Source organism: Pelodiscus sinensis, chromosome 21 (genome assembly GCF_052426305.1).
Source record: "Pelodiscus sinensis isolate ZL-2025 chromosome 21, ASM5242630v1, whole genome shotgun sequence".
Lineage (NCBI taxonomy): Eukaryota > Metazoa > Chordata > Testudines > Trionychidae > Pelodiscus > Pelodiscus sinensis.
In genome coordinates, this window is record NC_143072.1 from 13,886,127 (window position 1) to 13,911,910 (window position 25,784).

Below are 25,784 nucleotides of genomic sequence, written 5' to 3' on the forward strand. Positions count from 1 at the left end.
AGCTGGGGGGAGGTAGACGAGGGGCAGTGCGGCAGGGCTGTGAGTGTCCCACAGAGCTGGGGGGGAGGTAGATGAGGGGCAGTGTGGCAGGGCTGTGAGTGTCCCACAGAGCTGGGGGGGAGGTAGACGGGGGGCAGTGCGGCTGGGCTGTGAGTGTCCCACAGAGCTGGGGGGGAGGTAGACGAGGGGCAGTGCGGCTGGGCTGTGAGTGTCCCACAGAGCTGGGGGGGAGGTAGACGAGGGGCAGTGTGGCAGGGCTGTGAGTGTCCCACAGAGCTGGGGGGGGAGGTAGACGAGGGGCAGTGTGGCAGGGCTGTGAGTGTCCCACAGAGCTGGGGGGGAAGGTAAACGAGGGGCAGTGTGGCAGGGCTGTGAGTGTCCCACAGAGCTGGGGGGGAGGTAGACGAGGGGCAGTGTGGCAGGGCTGTGAGTGTCCCACAGAGCTGGGGGGGAGGTAGACGAGGGGCAGTGTGGCAGGGTTGTGAGTGTCCCACAGAGCTGGGGGGGAGGTAGACGAGGGGCAGTGTGACAGGGCTGTGAGTGTCCCACAGAGCTGGGGGGGGGGGTAAACGAGGGGCAGTGTGGCAGGGCTGTGAGTGTCCCACAGAGCTGGGGGGGAGGTAGACGAGGGGCAGTGTGGCAGGGCTGTGAGTGTCCCACAGAGCTGGGGGGAGGTAGACGAGGGGCAGTGCGGCTGGGCTGTGAGTGTCCCACAGAGGTGGGGGGAGGTAGACGAGGGGCAGTGTGGCAGGGCTGTGAGTGTCCCACAGAGCTGGGGGGGAGGTAGACGAGGGGCAGTGTGGCAGGGCTGTGAGTGTCCCACAGAGCTGGGGGGGAGGTAGACGAGGGGCAGTGTGGCAGGGCTGTGAGTGTCCCACAGAGCTGGGGGGGAGGTAGACGAGGGGCAGTGTGGCAGGGTTGTGAGTGTCCCACAGAGCTGGGGGGGAGGTAGACGAGGGGCAGTGTGACAGGGCTGTGAGTGTCCCACAGAGCTGGGGGGGGGTAAACGAGGGGCAGTGTGGCAGGGCTGTGAGTGTCCCACAGAGCTGGGGGGGAGGTAGACGAGGGGCAGTGTGGCAGGGCTGTGAGTGTCCCACAGAGCTGGGGGGGAGGTAGACGAGGGGCAGTGCGGCTGGGCTGTGAGTGTCCCACAGAGCTGGGGGGAGGTAGACGAGGGGCAGTGCGGCAGGGCTGTGAGTGTCCCACAGAGCTGGGGGGGAGGTAGATGAGGGGCAGTGTGGCAGGGCTGTGAGTGTCCCACAGAGCTGGGGGGGAGGTAGACGAGGGGCAGTGTGGCTGGGCTGTGAGTGTCCCACAGAGCTGGGGGGGAGGTAGACGAGGGGCAGTGCGGCTGGGCTGTGAGTGTCCCACAGAGCTGGGGGGGAGGTAGACGAGGGGCAGTGCGGCTGGGCTGTGAGTGTCCCACAGAGCTGGGGGGGAAGGTAAACGAGGGGCAGTGTGGCAGGGCTGTGAGTGTCCCACAGAGCTGGGGGGGAGGTAGACGAGGGGCAGTGTGGCAGGGCTGTGAGTGTCCCACAGAGCTGGGGGGAGGTAGACGGGGGGCAGTGCGGCTGGGCTGTGAATGTCCCACAGAGCTGGGGGGAGGTAGACGGGGGGCAGTGCGGCTGGGCTGTGAGTGTCCCACAGAGCTGGGGGGAGGTAGACGAGGGGCAGTGCGGCAGGGCTGTGAGTGTCCCACAGAGCTGGGGGGGAGGTAGATGAGGGGCAGTGTGGCAGGGCTGTGAGTGTCCCACAGAGCTGGGGGGGAGGTAGACGGGGGGCAGTGCGGCTGGGCTGTGAGTGTCCCACAGAGCTGGGGGGGAGGTAGACGAGGGGCAGTGCGGCTGGGCTGTGAGTGTCCCACAGAGCTGGGGGGGAGGTAGACGAGGGGCAGTGTGGCAGGGCTGTGAGTGTCCCACAGAGCTGGGGGGGGAGGTAGACGAGGGGCAGTGTGGCAGGGCTGTGAGTGTCCCACAGAGCTGGGGGGGAAGGTAAACGAGGGGCAGTGTGGCAGGGCTGTGAGTGTCCCACAGAGCTGGGGGGGAGGTAGACGAGGGGCAGTGTGGCAGGGCTGTGAGTGTCCCACAGAGCTGGGGGGGAGGTAGACGAGGGGCAGTGTGGCAGGGTTGTGAGTGTCCCACAGAGCTGGGGGGGAGGTAGACGAGGGGCAGTGTGACAGGGCTGTGAGTGTCCCACAGAGCTGGGGGGGGGTAAACGAGGGGCAGTGTGGCAGGGCTGTGAGTGTCCCACAGAGCTGGGGGGGAGGTAGACGAGGGGCAGTGTGGCAGGGCTGTGAGTGTCCCACAGAGCTGGGGGGAGGTAGACGAGGGGCAGTGCGGCTGGGCTGTGAGTGTCCCACAGAGGTGGGGGGAGGTAGACGAGGGGCAGTGTGGCAGGGCTGTGAGTGTCCCACAGAGCTGGGGGGGAGGTAGACGAGGGGCAGTGTGGCAGGGCTGTGAGTGTCCCACAGAGCTGGGGGGGAGGTAGACGAGGGGCAGTGTGGCAGGGCTGTGAGTGTCCCACAGAGCTGGGGGGGAGGTAGACGAGGGGCAGTGTGGCAGGGTTGTGAGTGTCCCACAGAGCTGGGGGGGAGGTAGACGAGGGGCAGTGTGACAGGGCTGTGAGTGTCCCACAGAGCTGGGGGGGGTAAACGAGGGGCAGTGTGGCAGGGCTGTGAGTGTCCCACAGAGCTGGGGGGGAGGTAGACGAGGGGCAGTGTGGCAGGGCTGTGAGTGTCCCACAGAGCTGGGGGGGAGGTAGACGAGGGGCAGTGCGGCTGGGCTGTGAGTGTCCCACAGAGCTGGGGGGAGGTAGACGAGGGGCAGTGCGGCAGGGCTGTGAGTGTCCCACAGAGCTGGGGGGGAGGTAGATGAGGGGCAGTGTGGCAGGGCTGTGAGTGTCCCACAGAGCTGGGGGGGAGGTAGACGAGGGGCAGTGTGGCTGGGCTGTGAGTGTCCCACAGAGCTGGGGGGGAGGTAGACGAGGGGCAGTGCGGCTGGGCTGTGAGTGTCCCACAGAGCTGGGGGGGAGGTAGACGAGGGGCAGTGCGGCTGGGCTGTGAGTGTCCCACAGAGCTGGGGGGGAAGGTAAACGAGGGGCAGTGTGGCAGGGCTGTGAGTGTCCCACAGAGCTGGGGGGGAGGTAGACGAGGGGCAGTGTGGCAGGGCTGTGAGTGTCCCACAGAGCTGGGGGGGAAGGTAAACGAGGGGCAGTGTGGCAGGGCTGTGAGTGTCCCACAGAGCTGGGGGGGAGGTAGACGGGGGGCAGTGCGGCTGGGCTGTGAGTGTCCCACAGAGCTGGGGGGAGGTAGACGGGGGGCAGTGCGGCTGGGCTGTGAATGTCCCACAGAGCTGGGGGGAGGTAGACGGGGGGCAGTGCGGCTGGGCTGTGAATGTCCCACAGAGCTGGGGGGGAGGTAGACGAGGGGCAGTGTGGCAGGGCTGTGAGTGTCCCACAGAGCTGGGGGGAGGTAGACGGGGGGCAGTGCAGCTGGGCTGTGAGTGTCCCACAGAGCTGGGGGAGAGGTAGACGAGGGGCAGTGTGGCAGGGCTGTGAGTGTCCCACAGAGCTGGGGGGAGGTAGACGGGGGGCAGTGCAGCTGGGCTGTGAGTGTCCCACAGAGCTGGGGGGAGGTAGACGGGGGGCAGTGCAGCTGGGCTGTGAGTGTCCCACAGAGCTGGGGGGAGGTAGACGGGGGGCAGTGCGGCTGGGCTGTGAATGTTCCACAAGGCTGGAGGAGGTCGGACAATTGGCAGTTGGAGGAGCAGAGGGTGGCCCACAGGGCTGGGCAGGTGAGATGAGGGGCGGTGGGGGAGAGGTGCCTGTGAGTGGCCCACAAGGTTGGGGGGGTTAGATGAGGAGCAGTGTGGGCGAGGCTGTGAGTGACTCACAGGGTTCGGGTTGGTATCCTGGTGGCAGCGGGGGGGGCTGCGAGTGGGTCAGGTGGGGGGCGGGAGTTAGATGAGGGGCAGGAAGGGTTGTGAATGGCCCAGGGATGGGGAGTTAGGCCATGTGACAGTGTGTGTGGGGGGGGTGGAGCAGGGGTTGTGAGTATGCCACAGGGCTGGGGGAGGGGTAAATGAGGGGTGAGTGGCCCAGGGCTGGAGGTTAGAGGGGCAGGGGAGGGCTGCAAGTGGCATAGGACTGGGGGACAGTTAGAGGGCAGCTGTGAGTGGCCCAGGGCTGGGGGGGGGGGCTAGACGAGGTGCTGTGAGTGGCCCCAGTGACAGAGGTAGATGAGGGGTGTGGGGAGAAAGTGGCCCCAGCGTGGAGGGGTTAGAGGTACCACCGGGGGAAGACTGTGAGTGGCCTAGGGCTGGGGGGGGGGGGCTTGAGAAATAGTAGGGGGATTAGAGGAGGGGCGGGAGGGCTGTGAGCAGCCCAAGGGGGGTAAGATAAGAGGGGGGAGACTGTGAGGGGCTGTATGTGGCCAGGGCGGGGGGCAGGTAAGAGGATGGGTGGAGGGGCTGTAGAGGAACAGGGAGATAGGAGGAGGGGGCTGTGCCCAGAGGGGACGCTGTGCCCGACATGGCACAGTGGCAGAGCAGGACAAGCCGGAGTATTTAAACCATCCTCTACTACCAGGTCCTGCTCGCTTGCTGCCACAGCCACGCCAAGCTCGGATCCCCTCGCTGCGCCTCAGGCCATGGCCCCGCCGTACCTGAGATTCCTGCTGCGGATCCAGTCCTGCGTCATTCTCTTCGGCACACCACTGCTGATGCTGCCGCTGCTCCTGTTCATCCCCACCCGGGTAAGCGCCTCTGGGGGCTCCTCTCCCTGGGAGGGGTTGGGGGAGCTCCTCTGCCCTGGGAACCCTGGCTATCTAGGCACTGGAGGGGTCGCACCTGTCTCAGGACTGGCCAGCAGGGTGTGTGGGGGCGGGGGCGAGGGGACTGTGGGTTAATACTGAGGTCACTTTTGTCTGCTAGCAAAGTCCCTCTTACTCTGGTTTTCCTGCAGGAGGCCCCTCCCCCCAACCCTTGTTAATTGCACGAGCAGTACCAGGGGATGCTGGTGTCTGTGCTGAACTCCTGCCCACGGCTGCTTGTTCCCCCCTGCAGCCAGCCAGCGCTGGGGGCTCTCCAGAGGTCATGATGAGGCTTGGTCCTTGCCCCTGTCCCAGAAGCAACATGGGGCTGTCAGAGGCTTGGGGGATCCATTTCTCAGCGCCCAGCATCCATCGAGGAGAATAACGGGGAACCCCTTGCACCTCCAACAAGTCCTTCTGGGTAGCTGGCCACACTAGGGCTCGCCAGCTCCAAAACCCTGGTCAATGTAGCCTTTCACTCCCTAAACCAGGAAGGGCAATGCATGGACTTCTGCGGAGAAGTCTGCAGAGGGGAGTTGTTTCAACCAGTTCAAATGCGGTGTTGATGGTTTTTAACCCTTTACTACCTGAACTGGAGCGCCTCTTTGGATGACCAGTATTAGTAAATTTCAAGTTTTAAGGACTGGATAGGCATCACTTGCAGGATAACCCTTAAAAAATGCATGAATATCCCAGGCTATACCACTAGATAGTAAATCTCACAGTAGGAGCCTCTCAAATAGAATGAATGCAGATACTAACTGGTCGTAAGAAATCCCTCAGGGTATGTCTACACTACAAAGTTAGTTCGAACTAAAGGACGTTAGTTCGAACTAACTTTAATAGGTGCTACACTAGCGCTCCGCTAGTTCGAATTTGAATCGAACTAGCGGAGCGCTTAGTTCGAACTAGGTAAACCTCATTTTACGAGGACTAACGCCTAGTTCGAACTAGCTAGTTCGAACTAAGGGCTGTGTAGCCCTTTAGTTCGAACTAGTGGGAGGCTAGCCCTCCCCAGGTTTCCCTGGTGGCCACTCTGGCCAACACCAGGGAAACTCTATGCCCCCCTCCCGGCCCCGGACCCCTTAAAGGGGCACGGGCTGGCTACGGTGCCCGTGCCAGGTGCAAGCCTGCCAGCACCCAGCTAGCAGACCCTGCACCTGGCACGGCACAGAGCCACCCACCCGATGCCCGCCAGCCCACCCCCTCTTGCCGGGACCAGGCTGGCAGCTCCCGGGAGCTTGCCCTGGACCGCAAGAGGCGGGCACCTTCCTGGGCTAGTGCAGACATCGTGGACCTCGTCCACGATCTCCGCACTAGGCACAGGAAAGTGGCCGGCTAGGGCAGGAGAGCTGCCAGCCTGGCCACCCAGGAGCAGGTGTGCATGAAAATCAAGGGGGTCCACTGAGACCCCCGACCCTGAGCCCTGAGCTTACAATGGCCGTCCTGGGTCAGACCAAAGGTCCATCTAGCCCAGTAGCCTGTCTGCCGACAGCGGCCAACCCTAGGGACCCTGGAGGGGATGGACCGAAGACAGTGACCAAGCCATTTGTCTCGTGCCATCCCCCTCCAGCCTTCCACAAACTTTGGGCAGGGACACCACTCCTACCCTCTGGCTAATACCACTCCATGGCCCCAACCTCCATGACTTTATCTCACTTCCCTTTAAACTCTGTTCTAGTTGTAGCCTTCACAGCCTCCTGCAGCAAGGAGTTCCACAGGTTAACTCTTTGCTTTGTCAAGAACAACAACTTTCTCTTACTAGTTTCAAGCCTGCTACCCATTCCTTTCCTTTGGTGTCCTCTAGTCCTTCTTGATGGGAACTCAGGAAGAACTTTTCTGAATGCACCCTCTCCACCCAACCCCTGCTTTTAGAGACCTCTATCCTGTCCCCCCTCCGTCTCCTCTTTTCTAAGCTGAACAGTCCCAGTCTCTGTAGCCTTTCTTCATCTGGGACCTGTTCCCAACCCCTGATCATGTTAGTTGCCCTCCCCTCTCCCAGCCTTTCTCTTCCCCTCTCCCACCTCCTTTTCCCAGTCTCCCCCAGTTTTGTTCAATAAAGACAGAGTCAATGTTGGAAGAAACGTTATCTTTATTTTGTACATCAATAAGAAGGGGGGCTAGGGAAGGGCAAGTGGAAGGAGGTGAGGGAGGAATGGGGTACGAGCCCCCGATGGGGAGGACTGGGCTGGCTCTGCGGGCTTCTGGGGGTGGAAGCTCTCCTGCAGCCCCCCAATTACTCCCTCTCCCCAGATGGCAGCCTGCGGCAAGTGCAGCCGGGCTGATGGCCGAGTGGTGTGATGTGCCCAGTGTGGGCACTCAGGGCACTCCAAGCCAGAACTTCTTTGCAAGCGGGGCACCCCTTAGAACTGTGTGTCCGGGGTGGGGGTCGGGACCCTTTAAGCGCAGCCCTCGGCTAGCCTGAGACAGTATCTCCATGCTCTAAGTCCTCCTTTTATGCCCTGCCGGCACTGCTTCCGGCCATCCTTAAGCCCTGTTCAGAGTCCACTCAATGTGGACTTACTAGTTCGAACTAGCAAAACGCTAGTTCGAACTAGTTTTTAGTTCTAGATGCGTTAGTTCGAACTAGCTTAGTTCGAATTAACTAATTCGAACTAAGTTAGTTCGAACTAGCGCTGTAGTGTAGACGTACCCTCAGTACTAGGATCTGCATCACCCACAGACTCAAACATGCCATTTTTTAACCTTATGAGTGTTACAGCTTAGATACCAAGTTTGTTGGTCCACGAAGACATTGTTTCAAGTTTCAGCCTATGTTCATAGGTTTTTGTCAGAAGCATCCTCCTCTCCTGATTTTACCACTGACCTGTTGTGTTGCTGCCTCCATGCCTCAGTTTTCCCCTCTGTAAAACTGGCATAACATGGGTGTGGTATGACATTTGATATTTGTGAAGAGCTTTGAGATCTTCTCATGCCAACCTCCACAGATGTGCACCATGATTATTAATCTTGGAGAAGGTGAGGTGAAAAGTGAAACATTGTGTCCGATGATTTAGGACAACTGCACATCAATTGTCCACTGTTGTATTTTGAGTTCATTGGAACTATGCCAGTTAAAACCTCAAGGATCAGGCCTTTTATCTTTTCTGTCTCTTTGTTAAAATCTGCCACACATGTTTGCACCAAATATTATGGTCTGGCATAGTTTGTAGGACCTTCTCTAATAATAATGTTACAACTAGTCATTTTTGATTGACCTACAATGCTTGGTATATTTTAAACTTCAGAAAAACCTCAGGCATATTTGTCAACAATAAATGCCATCCCTTCTGGTTTACCTGCCTTTGTTTCAGCCCTGCCTTTTGGTCAGCCTGAGGGTACGTCTACACTTGCTCCCTATCTCAAGATAGGGATGCAAATGTAGGCGACCGAAATTGCTAATGAAGTGGAGATTTAAATACCCCACGCTTCATTAGCATAATCTCACCTGTGCACTATTCCGATCGCCAGCTGATTCGAACCAGGAAGTGCGCTCCGGGCTGCATTAGTTCGAATCAAACCCTTTGGTTTAAACTAACATTACTCTTCTGGGCTGGATCTGGTGGCTTGGCAGGCCACATCTGGCCCGTGGAAGGTATTTTGCCGGAGCTACATGGCAAATATTGTAGGATCGATGCCAAAGCTTGCGATAGGGCTGTGATGTACAAGAGTAGCGATGTGTGATTTAATAAGAGTCTAGTGAGGTGTTTTGTACTTTTTGAGCATGAGGCATAAACATTGTGTCATTTTTCCAGGAGATTGCAGGATTGCTTAACAGGAATTTCCATCAATGATCACTTTCACAACTGCTCTTCAAGAGGCCAGAATGTTATGTTTTCTGCCCCCTGTTCAAAGAAGCAAAATCAACATTGTACAGTTGTTAGTGTTAATCATAACTATATTTTCGTAACCTTAGTGCTTGTTTTTCAGTTTTCTAAGCAGGGCTGTGCTTGAATTGACTGCGTCTATAAGAGTTAATTTATAAGCATTGTTGTCTTTTTGAACTTTAAGTAAATTATTGACTTCGTGTTCTAAATAACCTGTGTTTGTTCTCTATTGTGAGATTTGTTCAAGAGTAGTATTCTCCTTTAGCCTCTCAACGCTGTTTCTATTTTTCACAGCGGCCAAATGCAATCACATTATGTAAATTCTGACACTTCGCTATTGCTGCAAGACCTCAGACCACGTTATAAAGACATAGATATTTTAATAGTAATAGAGAGGTAGCCGTGTTAGTCTGATCTTGCTAAAACAAAAGGAAAAACTATGTAGCACTTTAAAGACTAATAAGATGGTTTAATAGGTGATGAGCTGATGCGCTTTCGTTGGCCAGACCCACTTCCTCAGATCATATTCTGGAAGAGAATTGGCATGACCATATATACCAAAGGAATACAATGAAAAAAGTGAACACATTAGTAAACTGACAAATCAGATTTAGTACAGATGGTGGGGTGGGGGGAGGGAATATCTACTTGAGTCAATGAATGGCTAATCAGGGGTGATAAGTGGGAAGCTATCTTTGTAATAGTTAAGGTAATTAGCATCTTTGTTAAGGTCCATTCATAAAGTGTCAAATTTAAGCATGAAAGAAAGTTCTGAAGTTTCCCTCTGTAATCTGGTGTTAAAGTCTCTTTGAAGTAAGATGCATGGAGTTAGGTCGTTAAGACTATGTCCAGGTAGGCTGAAATTAAAAGCAACTGGTTTTTCCTTGCGAAGATGTCTGATCTGTGGGCATTAATTCTTTAGCAAAGTGTCTGAGAAGTCTGTCCAATATACACAGCAAAAGGACACTGTTGGCATAAATTATGGCATAAATTATATTTCTGGATAAAGAGGAATATGTGTTCTTGATCATATAACTGACATGGTGAGGTCCAGTGATGGTGTCACCAGAGTAAATATGTGGACAAAGTTCAAAGTTGGCAACGGGGTTTGTTGCAAGGGAAAGTTCCAGTGTTGGTATTAATGTGGTATGTCCTGTGGTTGTTGGTAAGAATCTTCTTGAGGTTAGGTGATTGTCGATAGGAGACTATGGGTCTGTCCCTGAGAGCCTCTCGGAGTATAGTATTTTGTTCCAGTATAGCCGTGGTCCCCAGTGCGGTGCCTGCTTAGTCTGCATTAGGCACACCCTAATGCAGGGGTGGACTGGCCCGGCGGGACAGAGCCACTGGGCTCCACACCTCTGCACTGGAGCCGGTAGGGGTGCTGCTGGCACTTACGGCCCCGCCAGAAGACCCCACGGGGCTGAGGGACTCCGACGAGGAGGCCAGAAAGCTGACCCCTGCCAGGGAAGGTACTGAGCCGGGGGAAGGAAAAGCAGGCATGGCAGCGAGAGGCGCGAGCATGCGCCGTCAACCCGGGTGGAGCCAGGGCTGCACCGGGGGTGAAGTCATGTGTGGCGCAGCAGAGGGGGTGGTGCCACGTCGGTGTGGCGTTGCAGCGCCATTTTTTAAAACAGCCAGATTTGAAGTGGGGAAGGAGGAGGAAGGAGATGTGCCGAGTGGGGCGTGGGGGATCAGAGCCTGGCTAGAGGCGGGATGGTGGTGAGCGCACCTGGTGGGGTGGTCGTGTTGTGATGGGCCGGTGCTCTGAACGGCAAGCGGCCCAGGTCCAGGTCCGGCACGTGGTCTGGAGCCCGGGCTGCAGGGACTTCTGGGGCCCGATCGCAGCAGACTCCAGCCCTGCAAACTGGAAGGCAGAAGGGAAGGGAGGGGAAGAATAGGGGGAAAGGGTGGGAGAGGAAGGGGCTTGTGCTGATGGGAGGGGAGTAGGTCAGGAGAAGAAAGGGGAAGGCACCAAGGGACAGGGTGGAGGAGATTCAAATGCCGGGGGTGGAGGGGGTGAGCAAGTGGAGACAATGAGAAAAAGGGCAGGAGGGGAGGTGTCAGTGGGAGGGGGGACAGGGTGATGCTGGGAGAGGAGAGGTGTACAGATAGTTCGGAATAGGAAGCCTAATCTGAACTACCTAGTCCGTGCCGCGTGTAGCCGCGGGCACGGAGTTCGGACTAGCCGGCATTTAAAAATGGCGGCGCCCGGCAACATGCAAATGAAGCCCGGGAAATTCAAATCCCGGGCTTCATTTGCAAGTTCGTATGACTACATTAACCACCCTAGTTCGAACTAGGGTGGTAGTGTAGACATACCCTAATATAGTGCCCCTCCTCAGAAGAAAGATGACACCAAGATTTTCAAGTGTTTGCAAGTGATTTGGGGTACCTCAGTTGTCAAGAGTTTGAGACACCTTAAAGATACTTGATGTTCAGAAAGCCATTATCTGTCCTGTGAAAAGCAGTGTCTTCAGATGAGAACCTACAAGTGGAGCCATCCAAAATCATGAATTGCTTCTAAACAGCTTGGCTACTAGGCATGGAATCTCCTGCTTGAATCAAATGCCAATTGGCATGTGAACATTTAGGTTAGCCATTTCTCTGGGAATTCTGGTTTTCCCGCATGCTACACTTTAGCCTGCAGCCTTTGTGCATTTACAATGCCCCTAGATTTGCCTATGCATTGTTTTCCAGGCGAGGCTTTAAGCTGTGACAGGAATGTTCACTTAGGCTAGTTTCTGAGTAACTGGTTGAGCTGTAAAGATCAAATGTCTCTTTCAGGATTTGGCTTCTTGTAGAGATGGGCTGGATCCAGTTAACTCCAATGGAGAGTTGCAGGTATTTAATACCACTGAAGTCTGTGGCAAAAATTGACTGACTTCAATGTGGCCAGGATGCCATCTCTGAAGAGTATATTTTTGCCTTTAAAATTTATCAGATTGCACCAGCTGTGTATCAAAGAATAGTTTCTTGGAGAATAAAATAACTCTCTGGTAGGAGTGTTGTTCCTTCCCTTCCCCTAAGGAACTAGAGAACTGCCATTTATATATCCTGGGATATAGAGGGAGACCCAGTGCATTCATCCATACGCTCGATTCCCTGTGCTTAAACCTTTGTTGTATTCCAGGAGGCCAAGTGTGCCTATGTTATCATCCTCATGGCCGTTTACTGGTGCACAGAAGTCATCCCTTTGGCTGTCACATCTCTCCTGCCTGCTATATTGTTTCCTATGTTTGGAATTTTGGAGTCTAAAAAGGTAAGAACTGATTCTAGGTCAGCTTGGATTTAAGCATAAACGTCAGAGGCCCAGATTAGACAAGCATACTCCAATGCACCGGTGTGTCTGTGCCTATCACATGTGATGTGTGGATTTTCATCGTGACAGTAACACTGAATAGAATCCCCTGGGTGCTTTACACTGCTGACCCTAAGTTCTGGTGCAGCTAAGGATCTGGTTGGGTTTCATCTCTGCCCTGGTTTTACCAACAAGATTTGAACTGGAGTGAGACTTTAAGGGTCAAATCCTGGCAGCAAGTTTGTAAAATGACATTCTAGCTGTTGTATGCTGTGCTGCTGTGTCGGTCCCAGGATATTAGAGAAACAAGGTGGATGAGGTAATCTCTTTTATTGGACAACTTCTGTGTGACTTGAAAGCTTGTCTTGTTCACTAACAGAAGTTGGTCCAATAAAAGAGATTGCCTCACGCTCCTTATTATTCTACCTATCAACATTTCCCCATCAATATATACTGGATGTAGGATTCTTGTTCACTTTCTAGTCTTCATGGTCATGCAGTGTTGCTGTGTGCTGTTAAATGGCCACTGTGCTGGACCCTAGAGGTGGTTGCACCATGTGGTGAGTGAATGGATTCCTCTGTCTGTAGTTTGTAAAAGTGGTTTGGGATCTGCTGAGATGAAATGTACCACATACATCTGATGGCTTTCTGCAAATCTCTCTCTATTGTGACAGGGTTAGAACAGAAGGCTATAAAAAGTAGTCCTATTGGATTCTGGGAGGTGACTAAGGGTACGTCTACACTACAGCACTAGTTCGAACTAACTTAGTTCGAATTAGTTAATTCGAACTAAGCTAGTTCGAACTAACGCATCTAGAACTAAAAACTAGTTCGAACTAGCGTTTTGCTAGTTCGAACTAGCAAGTCCACATTGAGTGGACTCTGAACAGGGCTTAAGGATGGCCGGAAGCAGTGCCGGCAGGGCATAAAAGGAGGACTTAGAGCATGGAGATACTGTCTCAGGCTAGCCGAGGGCTGCGCTTAAAGGGCCCCGACCCCCACCCCGGACACACAGTTCTAAGGGGTGCCCCGCTTGCAAAGAAGTTCTGGCTTGGAGTGCCCTGAGTGCCCACACTGGGCACATCACACCACTCGGCCATCAGCCCGGCTGCACTTGCCGCAGGCTGCCATCTGGGGAGAGGGAGTAATTGGGGGGCTGCAGGAGAGCTTCCACCCCCAGAAGCCCGCAGAGCCAGCCCAGTCCTCCCCATCGGGGGCTCGTACCCCATTCCTCCCTCACCTCCTTCCACTTACCCTTCCCTAGCCCCCCTTCTTATTGATGTACAAAATAAAGATAACGTTTCTTCCAACATTGACTCTGTCTTTATTGAAAAAAACTGGGGGAGACTGGGAAAAGGAGGTGGGAGAGGGGAAGAGAAAGGCTGGGAGAGGGGAGGGCAACTAACATGATCAGGGGTTGGGAACAGGTCCCATATGAAGAAAGGCTACAGAGACTGGGACTGTTCAGCTTAGAAAAGAGGAGACGGAGGGGGGACAGGATAGAGGTCTCTAAAAGCAGGGGTTGGGTGGAGAGGGTGCATTCAGAAAAGTTCTTCCTGAGTTCCCATCAAGAAGGACTAGAGGACACCAAAGGAAAGGAATGGGTAGCAGGCTTCAAACTAGTAAGAGAAAGTTGTTGTTCTTCACAAAGCAAATAGTTAACCTGTGGAACTCCTTGCTGCAGGAGGCTGTGAAGGCTACAACTAGAACAGAGTTTCAAGGGAAGTGAGATCAAGTCATGGAGGTTGGGTCCATGGAGTCCTATTAGCCAGAGGGTAGGAGTGGTGTCCCTGCCCAAAGTTTGTGGAAGGCTGGAGAGGGATGGCACGAGACAAATGGCTTGGTCACTGTCTTCGGTCCATCCCCTCCAGGGTCCCTAGGGTTGGCCGCTGTCGGCAGACAGGCTACTGTGCTAGATGGACCTTTGGACTGACCCAGGACGGCCATTGTAAGCTCACGGCTCAGAGTCGGGGGTCTCAGTGGACCCCCTTGATTTTCATGCACACCTGCTCCTGGGTGGCCAGGCTGGCAGCTCTCCTGCCCTAGACGGCCACTTTCCTGTGCCTAGTGCGGAGATCGTGGACAAGGTCCACGATGTCCGCACTAGCCCAGGAAGGTGCCCGCCTCTTGCGGTCCAGGGCAAGCTCCCGGGAGCCGCCAGCCTGGTCCCGGCAAGAGGGGGTGGGCTGGGGGGCATCGGGTGGGTGGCTCTGTGCCGTGCCAGGTGCAGGGTCTGCTAGCTGGGTGCTGGCAGGCTTGCACCTGGCACGGGCACCGTAGCCAGCCCGTGCCCCTTTAAGGGGTCCGGGGCCGGGAGGGGGGCATAGAGTTTCCCTGGTGTTGGCCAGAGTGGCCACCAGGGAAACCTGGGGAGGGCTAGCCTCCCACTAGTTCGAACTAAAGGGCTACACAGCCCTTAGTTCGAACTAGCTAGTTCGAACTAGGCGTTAGTCCTCGTAAAATGAGGTTTACCTAGTTAGAACTAAGCGCTCCGCTAGTTCGATTCAAATTCGAACTAGCGGAGCGCTTGTGTAGCACCTATTAAAGTTAGTTCGAACTAACGTCCGTTAGTTCGAACTAACTTTGTAGTGTAGACATACCCTAAGGGACCTGCTCCCAGCCTATGGGGAGTGATATCTAAAGGCTATCAGGACCCACAGAGCCCAGAACGCCAATGATTACTGAGGACAAATAAGGGAAAACAGGGAGGGAAGAATATCACCTTCCCAAACTTCTTAAAAGCTGCCACCACGGCTGTGGACCCCACCACAAGTGCCAACGCCTTCACGTAGGTCTCCACATGGGGCAAGGCTGATACCAGGGCAATGGACTCCATGCCTCCTGGTCAGGGTGGGAAAGGGGCTGCAGCCGTCAGAGACAGAATTCCGGGAGGTGGCCTGAGTGGATTATGAGGCAGCAGGTGGGGGCATGGTGGCTACCTGGGCATACACTCTGAGGGATGGGACACCATCGCCCCTGGAGCTGGTGGAGGGAAAAGGGGAGTGGGAAAGAGGGGAAACCTCGGCCAGCACCAGGGCCGTAGCAGGGGGTGAGCCACCTCTGCAGGGGTATGTCTACACTACAATGTTAGTTCGAACTACCGGACGTTAGTTCGAACTAACATTCATAGCCGCTACACTAGCGCTCCGCTAGTTCGAATTTAAATCGAACTAGCGGAGCGCTTAGTTCGAACTAGGAAAACCTCATTGTACAAGGACTAAGCCTAGTTCGAACTTACTAGTTCGAATTAAGGGATGTGTAGACCCTTAATTCGAACTAGTGGGAGGCTAGCCCTCCCCAGGTTTCCCTGGTGGCCACTCTGGCCAACACCAGGGAAACTCTATTGCCCCCCTCCCGGCCCCAAAGCCCTTAAAGGGGCACGGGCTGGCTACGGTGCCCGTGCCAGGTGCAAGCCTGCTAGCACCCAGCCAGCGGACCCTGCACCTGGAACGGCACAGAGCCACCCACCCGATGTCCCCCGGCCCACCCCCTCTTCCCGGGACCAGGCTGGCGGCTCCCGGGAGCTTGCCCTGGACCGCAAGAGGCGGGCACCTTCCTGGGCTAGTGCGGACATCGTGGACCTCGTCCACGATCTCCGCACTAGGCACAGGAAAGTGGCCGGCTAGGGCAGGAGAGCTGCCAGCCTGGCCACCCAGGAGCAGGTGTGTATGAAAATCAAGGGGGTCCAGTGAGACCCCCGACCCTGAGCCCTGAGCTTACAATGGCCGTCCTGGGTCAGACCAAAGGTCCATCTAGCCCACTAGCCTGTCTGCCAACAGCGGCCAACCCTAGGGACCCTGGAGGGGATGGACCGAAGACAGTGACCAAGCCATTTGTCTCGTGCCATCCCTCTCCAGCCTTCCACAAACTTTGGGCAGGGACACCACTCCTACCCCCTGGCTAAGACTACTCCATGGACCCAACCTCCATGACTTGATCTCACTTCCCTTTAAACTCTGTTCTAGTTGTAGCCTTCACAGGCTTCTGCAGCAAGGAGTTCCACAGTTTAACTATTTGCTTTGTGAAGAAGAACAACTTTCTCTTACTAGTTTGAAGCCTGCTACCCATTCCTTTCCTTTGGTGTCCTCTAGTCCTTCTTTATGGGAACTCAGGAAGAACTTTTCTGAATGCACCCTCTCCACGCAACCCATGCTTTTAGAGACCTCTATCCTGTCCGCCCTCCGTCTCCTCTTTTCTAAGCTGAACAGTCCCAGTCTCTGTAGCCTCTCTTCATCTGGGACCTGTTCCCAACCCCTGATCATTTTAGTTGCCCTCCCCTCTCCCAGCCTCTCTCTTCCCCTCTCCCACCTCCTTTTCCCAGTCTCCCCCAGTTTTGTTCAATAAAGACAGAGTCAATGTTGGAAGAAACGTTATCTTTATTTTGTACATCAATAAGAAGGGGGGCTAGGGAACGGTAAGTGGAAGGAGGTGAGGGAGGAATGGGGTACGAGCCCCCGATGGGGAGGACTGGGCTGGCTCTGCAGACTTCTGGGGGTGGAAGCTCTCCTGCAGCCCCCCAATTGCCCTCTCTCCCCAGATGGCAGCCTGCGGCAAGTGCAGCCAGGCTGATGGCCGAGTGCTGTGATGTGCCCAGTGTGGGCACTCCAGGCACTCCAAGCCAGGACTGGTTTTCAAGCGGGGCACCCCTGAGAACTGTCTGTCCGGGGTGGGGGTCGGGTCCCTTTAAGCGCAGCCCTCGGCTAGCCTGAGACAGCATCTCCACGCTCTAAGTCCTCCTCTGATGCCCTGCCGGCACTGCTTCCGGCCATCCTTAAGCCCTGTTCAGGGTCCACTCAATGTGGACATGCTAGTTCGAACTAGCAAAACGCTAATTCGAACTAATTTTTAGTTCTAGACGCGTTAGTTCGAATTAGCTTAGTTCAAATTAACTAATTCGAACTAAGTTAGTTCGAACTAACTCTGTAGTGTAGACATTCACTAAGGTTTAGCCCTCCAGGCAGGGCTCTTGTCCCTCTTGATCCCCTGGCCTTTCCTGCCCTTTAGGGGGGCCTTCTTAATGGTGACAGTGGTGGCAGGAGATACTGCAGCAGCAGCGGTGCGGGTCCTGGAATCCCCATCCATGCCCACCACCTCCACTGTATGAGCGGGTAAACTGGCAGCCTCAGAGGGGGCAGCATTTGCAGAGGTAGATGTGAGGCCGGGAGGGGAAGGGGCAGCAGTGGCATCACACGACAGTCCCTCCATTGTGTCCAGGGGCAGGGAGGGAACGACAGGAACAAACAAGTGGGAGAGGACAATAGTGCCAGGGGAGGGAGCAAGGGGAAGAGGAAGGTTCATTACTCCCTGCTGCGAGGCTGGAAGTGGGGTGGGAGGGCAGTGATACAGGAAGGAGAAACGGGGATAAAGGAACAAGAGGTCCGACTCCTAGCACAGGATGGCAAGACCGGCTCCTCTGGCTGCACTGGAGAGATGAGGGGGGAGATTATATTAACAACATTATGGGGGAAGTGAAACTCTGTGCGGGGAGGGTAACTAAGAAAAGAAGGGAGGTCAGGCACTAAACAGAAGAAAATGGGAGCAGGGACACACAGGAAAAACGAGGGAGGCAGTGGAGAGGGAGGGCAGGCAGCAAGAGAGGGCCTGCTATGGAAAAGGGGGGAGAGCACAGTGGGACACTGCTGGTGGGGGGAGAGGACAAGTGTGCCCATGGGCACCTGAGTGGCAACCACCCAGCAACTGCTGCAGGGCCCAGCAAAGCAAAAGGAGAGGGGGGTGAGCAAGCAGTGGGGCCAAGAATGGGGAAAAGGCCCCTGCAACAACTGAGGCTAGAGAGGGAACAGCAGTGATGGCGGCAGGAGTAGCAGAAATGCAGGGGGTGGAACCAGAGGGCGGTGATCCACCTGCCACCCCCAGTGCCCCACAAGAGCTGCACCATCCAGCCTAGTTCAGTTAGGACACCTGGGGGTAATTAAGAAAACCAGTTCAGACTGGCTATAGAAAGAAGCTTACCTGCAGTTGTAGGAGGAGAGCACCGCTGGGAGTAGGAGGAAAGGAGACAACAACTAGAAGGAAGAACCAGAGAGAAGGAAGGTGCTGGGGAAGGTGTGGGGAAATAGCCCAGGGGTCTTGGAGCTGTTTATAGCAGGTGCTGGGGATTGACACGAGCAGCTACTATCACGGGGCCCTGGGCTGGACCCCAGAGTAGAGGGTGGGCCTGGGTTCCCCCTAACACCTACCTCCCCATTTCCACTCGGGGAAAAGGACTGTGGAGTTTATTGTCCGTTTTACTATACACGAGTCAATGATGAAAAGAGCTCAATTGAAACGGTGGGCTGCTGTGAGCCTCTGAGGCTAGCAAATCCACCAGGAAGCGCAGGACCTGCTGAGTTTTCCTAGGAGCTTTGTCACACTATATATAAAAAAATGTTTCCTGTGGGACAAGAGAATGACATCATCATGTCATCTGCCTCCGCATTCTGCCACCTGCCTCCACCTCTGTCCTCAGCTGCTTGCTGTGACTAGCCTCAGCACCGCCCCTCCAGCCCAGGCTGCTTCATCTCTGGCTCTTGTGTCACACCCCGGGGGGGCTGCGCAGCCAGGGAGGAGCTGCTGCTGGGGCTGGGTCCCCTCTGCCATCCAAGCCAGACTGTGCCCTGAGCTGCCCCACGTTCCTAATTCACTTTTTTCACACCAGTCATGATTGTATAGACCTCTATCATATCCCCCAGTCCGTCTCCTCTTTTCTAAGATGAAAAGTCCAAGTCTTTTTAATCTCTCTTCATATGGGACTCGTTCCAAACCCCTCATCATTTCTGCTGCCCTTTTCTGAGCCTTTTCCAATGTCAATATATCTTTTTTGAGATGAGGTGACCACATCTGTACGCAGTATTCAAGATGTGAGTGTATCGTGGTTTATATAGAGGCAATAAAATATTCTTATTCTTTGTCCCTTTTTTAATGATTCCTAACATTTTTTTTGATGGCCGCTATACACTGAGTGGATGTTTTCAGAGAACTATCCACAATGACTCCAAGATCTCTCTCTTGAGTAGTTGTAGCTAAATTAGTCCCCATCATATCGGATATATAGCTGGGATTACTTTACATTTATCAACATTAAATTTCATTTGCCATTTGGTTGCCCAATCACTTAGTTTGGTGAGATCTTTTTGAAGCTCTTCATGATCTGCTTTGGTCTTAACTATCTTGAGCAGTTTGGTATCATCTGCAAATTTGGCAACCTCACTGTTTACCTCTTTCTCGAGATCATTTATAAATAAGTTGAATAGGATTAGTCCTAGGACAGACTCTTGGGGGACCCCACTAGTTACATCTCTCCACTCTGAAAACTTACCATTTATTCTTACTCTTTGTTTCCTGTCTTTTAACCAGTTATTAAACCTCAAGAGCCCCTTCCCTCTCATCCCATGACAACTTACTTTACTTAAGATCCTTTGGTGAGGGACCTTGTCAAAGGCTTTCTGGAAGTCTAAGTACACTATATCCACTGGATCCCCCTTGTCCACATATTTGTTGACCCCATCAAAGAACTCATGTTGTTTACAGTAGACTTCCGATAATCCGGCACCTTTGGGACCTAGGTGATGCTGGATTATCGGATATACCCGAGTATCAGGAGGTACTGCCTACTCCCAAACCAATCCCCCACCCCCAACCTTATGCTCGGGTCCCGGAGCCACCGGTACAGACACATGTCTCTCTCCAGACACTGGGACCGGCTTTTCAATCAGCTGGCCAGGACGCCATGAGTAAACCCAATCCCCCTCCCCTTCCCCAGAGCCAAACATTTCTTCTCTCTGCTGTAACCCACATGAGAGCGGCTGACCTGAATGTTCCGAGTTCCAAACTGGTTCCGTCAGGAGCGCTTGCCATTTTGATGCTGGACTATCGGGAGTGCTAGACAATTGGGTGCCGGACTATTGGAGTTTAATTGTAGTAAGGAATGATTTCCTTTTACAGAAACCATGTTGACTCTCCCCCCACAAATTATGCTAATCTATGTGTCTGACAATTTTATTCTTTACTATAGTTTTAACTAATTTGCTCTGTACTGATGTTAGACTGGTCAATAATTATCAAGATCACTTCTAGAGTCCCTTTTAAATATTGGCATCATGCTAGCTACCTTCCAGTCATTAGGGACAGAAGCTGATTTAAAGGATAGGTTACAAACCACAGTTCCTCTCATTGCAGGTGTGTATGCAGTACTTGAAGGACACCAACATGCTGTTTGTTGGGGGGCTGATTGTGGCAATAGCCGTGGAACACAGGAATTTGCACAGACGCATTGCACTGAGGGTCCTGCTGATTGTCGGAGTGAAGCCCCCACGGTGAGTGGCCCTGTTAAACCTGCCATCCTATCAATCTGTGATCAGGAACAGCCAAGCTTAGCAGAAGCTTCTTCAGATGCCAGGAGAAATGGGGAAGAGCAGGAGACCTGAGCTGCACAGCACACAGCCTACAAAAGCCTCCATAGTTTTGCTTGCTCTACAAAGGGCTTCCAGCGGTTGTGTACACCCACAGGAAGTGTTTGGAAGGCCAGAAAGGCTGCAAGGGAAGATGCTCATCCTTCAGCTATTTGAAGTCAGCGGGAGTCTTTCTGTAGAATTATGGGGAGCTGGATTCTGTTTTGTTCTAATCTAATTACAGGGGAGTGTGTGGGGGCCCCAGCTCCATGCTCTTGGAAGGGATGGGGCCTCGGGTGGAAGGGGTGGGGCTGGGACGGTCCAGGTGTTTTCCCACCTGACCTGCCCCGGGCCCTAACACGGGTAGTCAAGTCCCAGTGGGTGCAGGTGATGTAGGGCTCTAGAACAGACCTTGTAAGTGTGAGGCTGAATGCCCTGAGTTCTGGCTCAAATCCTTCCTACCTCCCACCTGCGTGGTTCTTAAGTCCCTCAGAATTGTTGTGTGGGGAGGCAGGCAATGGACACATCACCTAAGGGGACCGTGCCCAAGCTGTAGGCTGGGGAGCTTCCTACCAGGGCACCACCTTCTTTACCCGCACAGAGACTGGATGACAAGGGCAAAGGCCCCAGAGGGGGCAAGGAGATGCCCAGTGGGACCAGAGCTATCTGGACTGCACGGTGCGGGGTAACATCTGTTGCTCAAGCCATGGGCAGCAATAGTGGCCATAAAGTGGCTGTGGCAGTGCGGTGGGGAGGGGTTTACTCCCCTGCTCCCAGCAGAGACCATCTCTGCAAATCCCCTGTGCTCAGGCCCCAGGAACCAGTGTACCTGTGATGCTGAGAGCCCTGATGCCTTTTTCATGGATGCCAAAAGCCTGCATCCTGTTCCAGTTGTTAGCAAAGAGAAGACAGAAATGGTGCCCGTTCTGTGGTTATTAATTCCAGTGCTGATGTTAATAAGTGGGAGGCCAACATCACAGCTGTTTCCAGGCCCATCAAAATGGGAGAGCAAAGGGGACAGTTGCCCCCATAACTGGTGATTCAAAGGGGCCCACACCTCCTGGCCACTGCTACTGCTTCTGTTACTCGGGCAGTGGCCAGAGCCCAGAGTCCTATGAATCAGACTGGAGTGCTGTGCTCCATGTGGCTCTGAAGGCTGGGGAGGGCCTGCCAGGATTTGTGTGGTGCAGACATCTGGCTGCCCTGCCTCAGCTTCCTCTGCCTGAATTCCCGCCTCCTCTGTCTGAGGGCCCTCCCCCATGGGAGCATGAAGCTGCCCCACCCCCCTTCTTCAGGGGCCTGCACACATGGGCTGTGTCCAGACTCCATGCCTCCGTCGACGGAGGCATGTAGATTAGCCAGCTCGGAAGAGGGAAATGAAGCCGCGATTAAAATAATCGCGGCTTCATTTAAATTTAAATGGCTGCCCCGATCTGCCGATCAGCTGTTTGTCGGCAGATCGGGAGAGTCTGGACGCGATGCCCCGACAAAGAAGCCTTTCTTCATCGACACAGGTAAACCTGGTTTCACGAGGCTTACCTGTGTCGATGAAGAAAGGCTTCTTTGTCGGGGCATCGCGTCCAGACTCTCCCGATCTGCCGACAAACAGCTGATCGGCAGATCGGGGCAGCCATTTAAATTTAAATGAAGCCGCGATTATTTTAATCGCGGCTTCATTTCCCTCTTCCGAGCTGGCTAATCTACATGCCTCCGTCGACGGAGGCATGGAGTCTGGACACAGCCATGGTTCCGTATTAGCCAGGATTCACAGCCCGCGTCAGGTTCACAATATCAGAGAGCACAATTTTCCAGCTCTCCAGCAGCAGTCAGAGGAGAGGAAGGCAACCTCACTTGTGGTTTGCTGTTATAAAGTGGATTTTGTATGCTGGCTAAATGATAGGTGCTTACAACTAGGGCAGTGGTCACCAACCAGTAGATCAGGATCAGTAGATCAGTAGATCAGTTGATCTTGGAGCCTTTGACATGTGATCCTGAGAGGTTTGTCTGGGAAGCTATCAAGTGCTGGCACTTCATCTACCCCTCTCAGCACTGCTGTGCTGTCCCTGCCCTCACCTCTGGGAGCCTCCTGCTTGCTGTGCAGAGCATGGGAAGAAGAGGAAGGGGGGTGCTAATGTCAGGGTGCCACTCCCTCCACTCGGTACTTCATCTCCACAGAGAAGAGGTGAACAGGGTTGGAGAGAGTTTGCTGGTGGCTTTTGGGAGTGGTGCAGGGCCAGAGTAGGGGTGAGTCTGCCTTAACCCTCTGCTCCACCACCCAGAAGTCACCTGTGGTAAGCAGTGCCGGGCTGCAGCCCACATTCTGAACCCTTAGTGCACCCCAAATCCCTGCCCACAGCCTGATAAAAGTGAGTGAGGATGGGGGAGGGAGGATGGAGTGAGCAGGGGCAGGGCCTTGGAGAAGGGGCAGGAAGGAGGCAGGACAAGCGTGTTTGGGTTTGAGGTAGATCCTGGATTGCAGCTTAATTCAAAAAGTGATCTCCTGCTTAAAAAGGCTGGAGACCACTGAACTAGGGCTCACATGACAGAGAAGTGACTCACAAGGAGACGCATGAGGCTAACTGTACTGGTCTGACTCAAATGAGAGCAATGCGCCCACTAAAAACTGAACAAGGGTTTCCTTTCCTGGAGCAGGCCGTGCATCCAGGGTGGGGCCGGCTGTACTGGGTAGCCTGGAATAAGGTTTCGCTGGCTGGAAATTCCAGCAGGAGTTTCACAGTTATTTTTCCTTCCTGCTGTCTGCTTCTCTCCATGCAGCCTGATGCTGGGCTTTATGGGCGTCACCGCCTTCTTGTCTATGTGGATAAGCAACACGGCCACGACCGCCATGATGGTCCCTATCGTCCAGGCTGTCTTGGATCAGATGAACAGCACAGAGCAGAACCTGGTGATTATGGACCCACAGATGGGGCAAGTGAATTCAGCGCCTGAGCTAGAGGAGAGGCAGGGTAAGGGGCCATCCAACAGGCCCAGAGTCTGTTTCCATTGTTGTAGCAAACCGTGATCTGAACCAGAGCCCAGCCCACTGACTTCAGTGAAAAGACGTGTACTGACATTATTGGGCTTTGGCACAGGCCCTGAGAACAGGAGTGCTATTACCCAGAAAGGAATCCAGGAAATATAGTAAACTCAGATTTTCAAAAATGGCCACATGTTCTGGGTGCCTGCTAGCTGTGGGTGCTCTGGTCTTAATTTTCAACTGTGCCAGACATCCACAGCTGCCCTTGAGTTGGTGGTCAGAGCCGTTGAAACCGATCGGTAACATTTTCAAAAGCACCCAACTGTCTTAAGGAACCTGGTGTCAATGAGATTTTGACTCCTAAAGAACTGAGGCATGACTGAACATTTCCCCGCTCTCTTTTTGTTTTGTCCTTGCTGTTCAAGCAAGCTGGGGGCAGGCCGTGGGGAAGCGATGAAATACTGAAAAACTGATTGAATATAGACTGAGAAGGAGCTGCGGGGTCTCAGTGAAGCTGAGAGCTGGGACGTGTCCTCCCATGAAATGTACTCGCCCTCGTGGGGATTCTTTGCCTCTCCACGTTCGACAGTCTCTTTCTATGTACTTTGGGATTTTCGGAGACCCTTATCCTGCGATGAGCAGGATTTTTTCTGCATCCTTATTGAGTTCTAGTGTCTTGGCAGCCAGCCTGGCGGAGGCTGGGAACTCCGGGCCCCTTTGAAATGATGCAGGAATGTAGCGCCACTATTCTGAGGGTGGATGGGGAAGGCCTAGGGACATGCTGTGGGTGGTGCTAAGGGCTGAATGTCCTTCGCCACACCCCTTCCACCCAAGATGCTGCTTCCCCTGGGAGCCTGGAGCCAGGCCCACCCACACCTTGCCCCTAGGCTTGGTGTGGCCTGTGCTTGGCAGAGCCTAATGTACATTTCAGGGGAGGAAGGACAGTAGGGAACTACTGGAACTCAAGGGACCTGAATTAAATTAATCAGAAATGGACTGAATCCCAGATTCTCTGGGTGACCTCACTTAATCTCTCCCCTGTCTCTGTTCCTTATCTGTAACTTGGCGCTGATACATCCTAGGGATGTAAGCGACTAGTCAAGTGAATACTCAACTACTCGCTCCCCTGCCCCACCGCCCACAGCCAATGTATCGGAGGCAGCAAGAAGGGGGGAAACAGGAGCTGTTGCTGGAGGCGGCTTCCTCCATCACCATCTCCGCCATGCGGGGGGGCGGGGATTGGAGCTGGGGAGGCAGCGCTGCAGTGGTCCCAGGGGCTGCTTGAGCTGGGACTGTTCAGGGAGTAGTACTGTCAGGGCTTAGGAGGACATTATCAGCATTGATTGGCAGTCAGTACAATAAGAGGCATCAAGAAACTGAGGCACCAAGAGCGCTGCCTGCTGGCCCACCAATGGGAGGAGAGGAGGACAGTTGCCATGGGGTCTGGTGATTCAAAAGGACCCAGCGCTTGTGGCAGTGGCCAAAGCCTTGGGCCATTTAACTTGCTGCTGGAGCCCTGCGTGGCGCACTCCAGGCACTTCTCAGGGCTGGCTGGGGGGAGGAGCGCCAGCGCAGTGTACTCTGTGTGGCAGTGAGGACCAGCTGGCTTGAGTCCCATTCTTTCCTCCTGAAACCCCACCCCATTTTGTAGCATAGATCCCACATCCACCCCCACCTTGCCCAGAGATTTGCCAAGTCTCTCAGCCTTCCTGGCTGCCTCTGGGCTAAGCCTTGCAACTCCCTTGCTTTTCCGAAGGTAAGTTTCTATTTGTTGTTTCCAGTCCTTGGTAACGGACACATTCGTGATGAGCCCAAAGCTCCTGGTGCCGGGGAATTTAATAAGCACATCATGAAGGGGATGACACTGTGTGTGTGCTATGCTGCTAGTATTGGAGGAACCGCGACGCTCACAGGAACGGGGCCAAACCTGGTTTTTAAAGGCCAGATGGACCAGTAAGTTCTTGCTTTTTCTCCTTAATGCTCTCATGCTGCATTTGGACCAGCACACCTGGAAGTGTGAGTTGGTCGTCACTGCTGTGGGTTTCAGGAGCTGTCACCTGTGTGCGTGACATCATGAATAATGTATATGCTGTGTTTTGCCTCAAAAGCTTTTATTTAATCACAAGTGAGTAGTTGGTCCAGTCTGTCATTGTAGCCCATTGGGGGTATGTTTACACTGCAATGTAAACCCAGGTCTGTGAGATCTGGGCTGTTGTGTGTCAGCCTGCACTGGGCTTGCAATTCCTGTGCCCAGGTCACAGAGCTGTGCTAATGCATCCAGGCTACTCTATGCCAACTTTCCCCCTTGCTCTGCAGTTTGAGCTGTGTCTACATTGTGAAATAACAGAGTTTGTACCCCAGTTACAAGAGGACTGGGGGTCTAATCTCCCCCAGGACCTTGGATGTAGGACCTGATTCCTGAGTGCTTGCTGACTCAACTCAGACTGATTTATGTGTGGATGGAAGAGGGACGTGGGCTGAGTTAAAG

At 54.2% G+C, this 25,784-nt stretch overlaps 1 protein-coding gene across 2 annotated transcripts in view; it reads left to right on the forward strand.

Annotated features, from left to right (window-relative positions):
- The first annotated feature begins 3,653 nt into the window (after nt 1-3,653).
- Nucleotides 3,654-25,784, forward strand: part of LOC102454835 (Na(+)/citrate cotransporter-like) — a 41,869-nt gene continuing 19,738 nt past the window's right edge. For both annotated transcript variants that reach the window (XM_075904904.2, XM_089772099.1), the window contains exons 1-6: nt 3,654-3,791; nt 4,585-4,750; nt 11,765-11,893; nt 20,108-20,244; nt 23,095-23,285; nt 25,078-25,249. In XM_075904904.2, the coding sequence (XP_075761019.2) occupies nt 3,718-3,791; nt 4,585-4,750; nt 11,765-11,893; nt 20,108-20,244; nt 23,095-23,285; nt 25,078-25,249 (869 nt within the window). In that variant the 5' untranslated portion in view covers nt 3,654-3,717. The remainder of the gene's footprint in view (nt 3,792-4,584; nt 4,751-11,764; nt 11,894-20,107; nt 20,245-23,094; nt 23,286-25,077; nt 25,250-25,784) is intronic.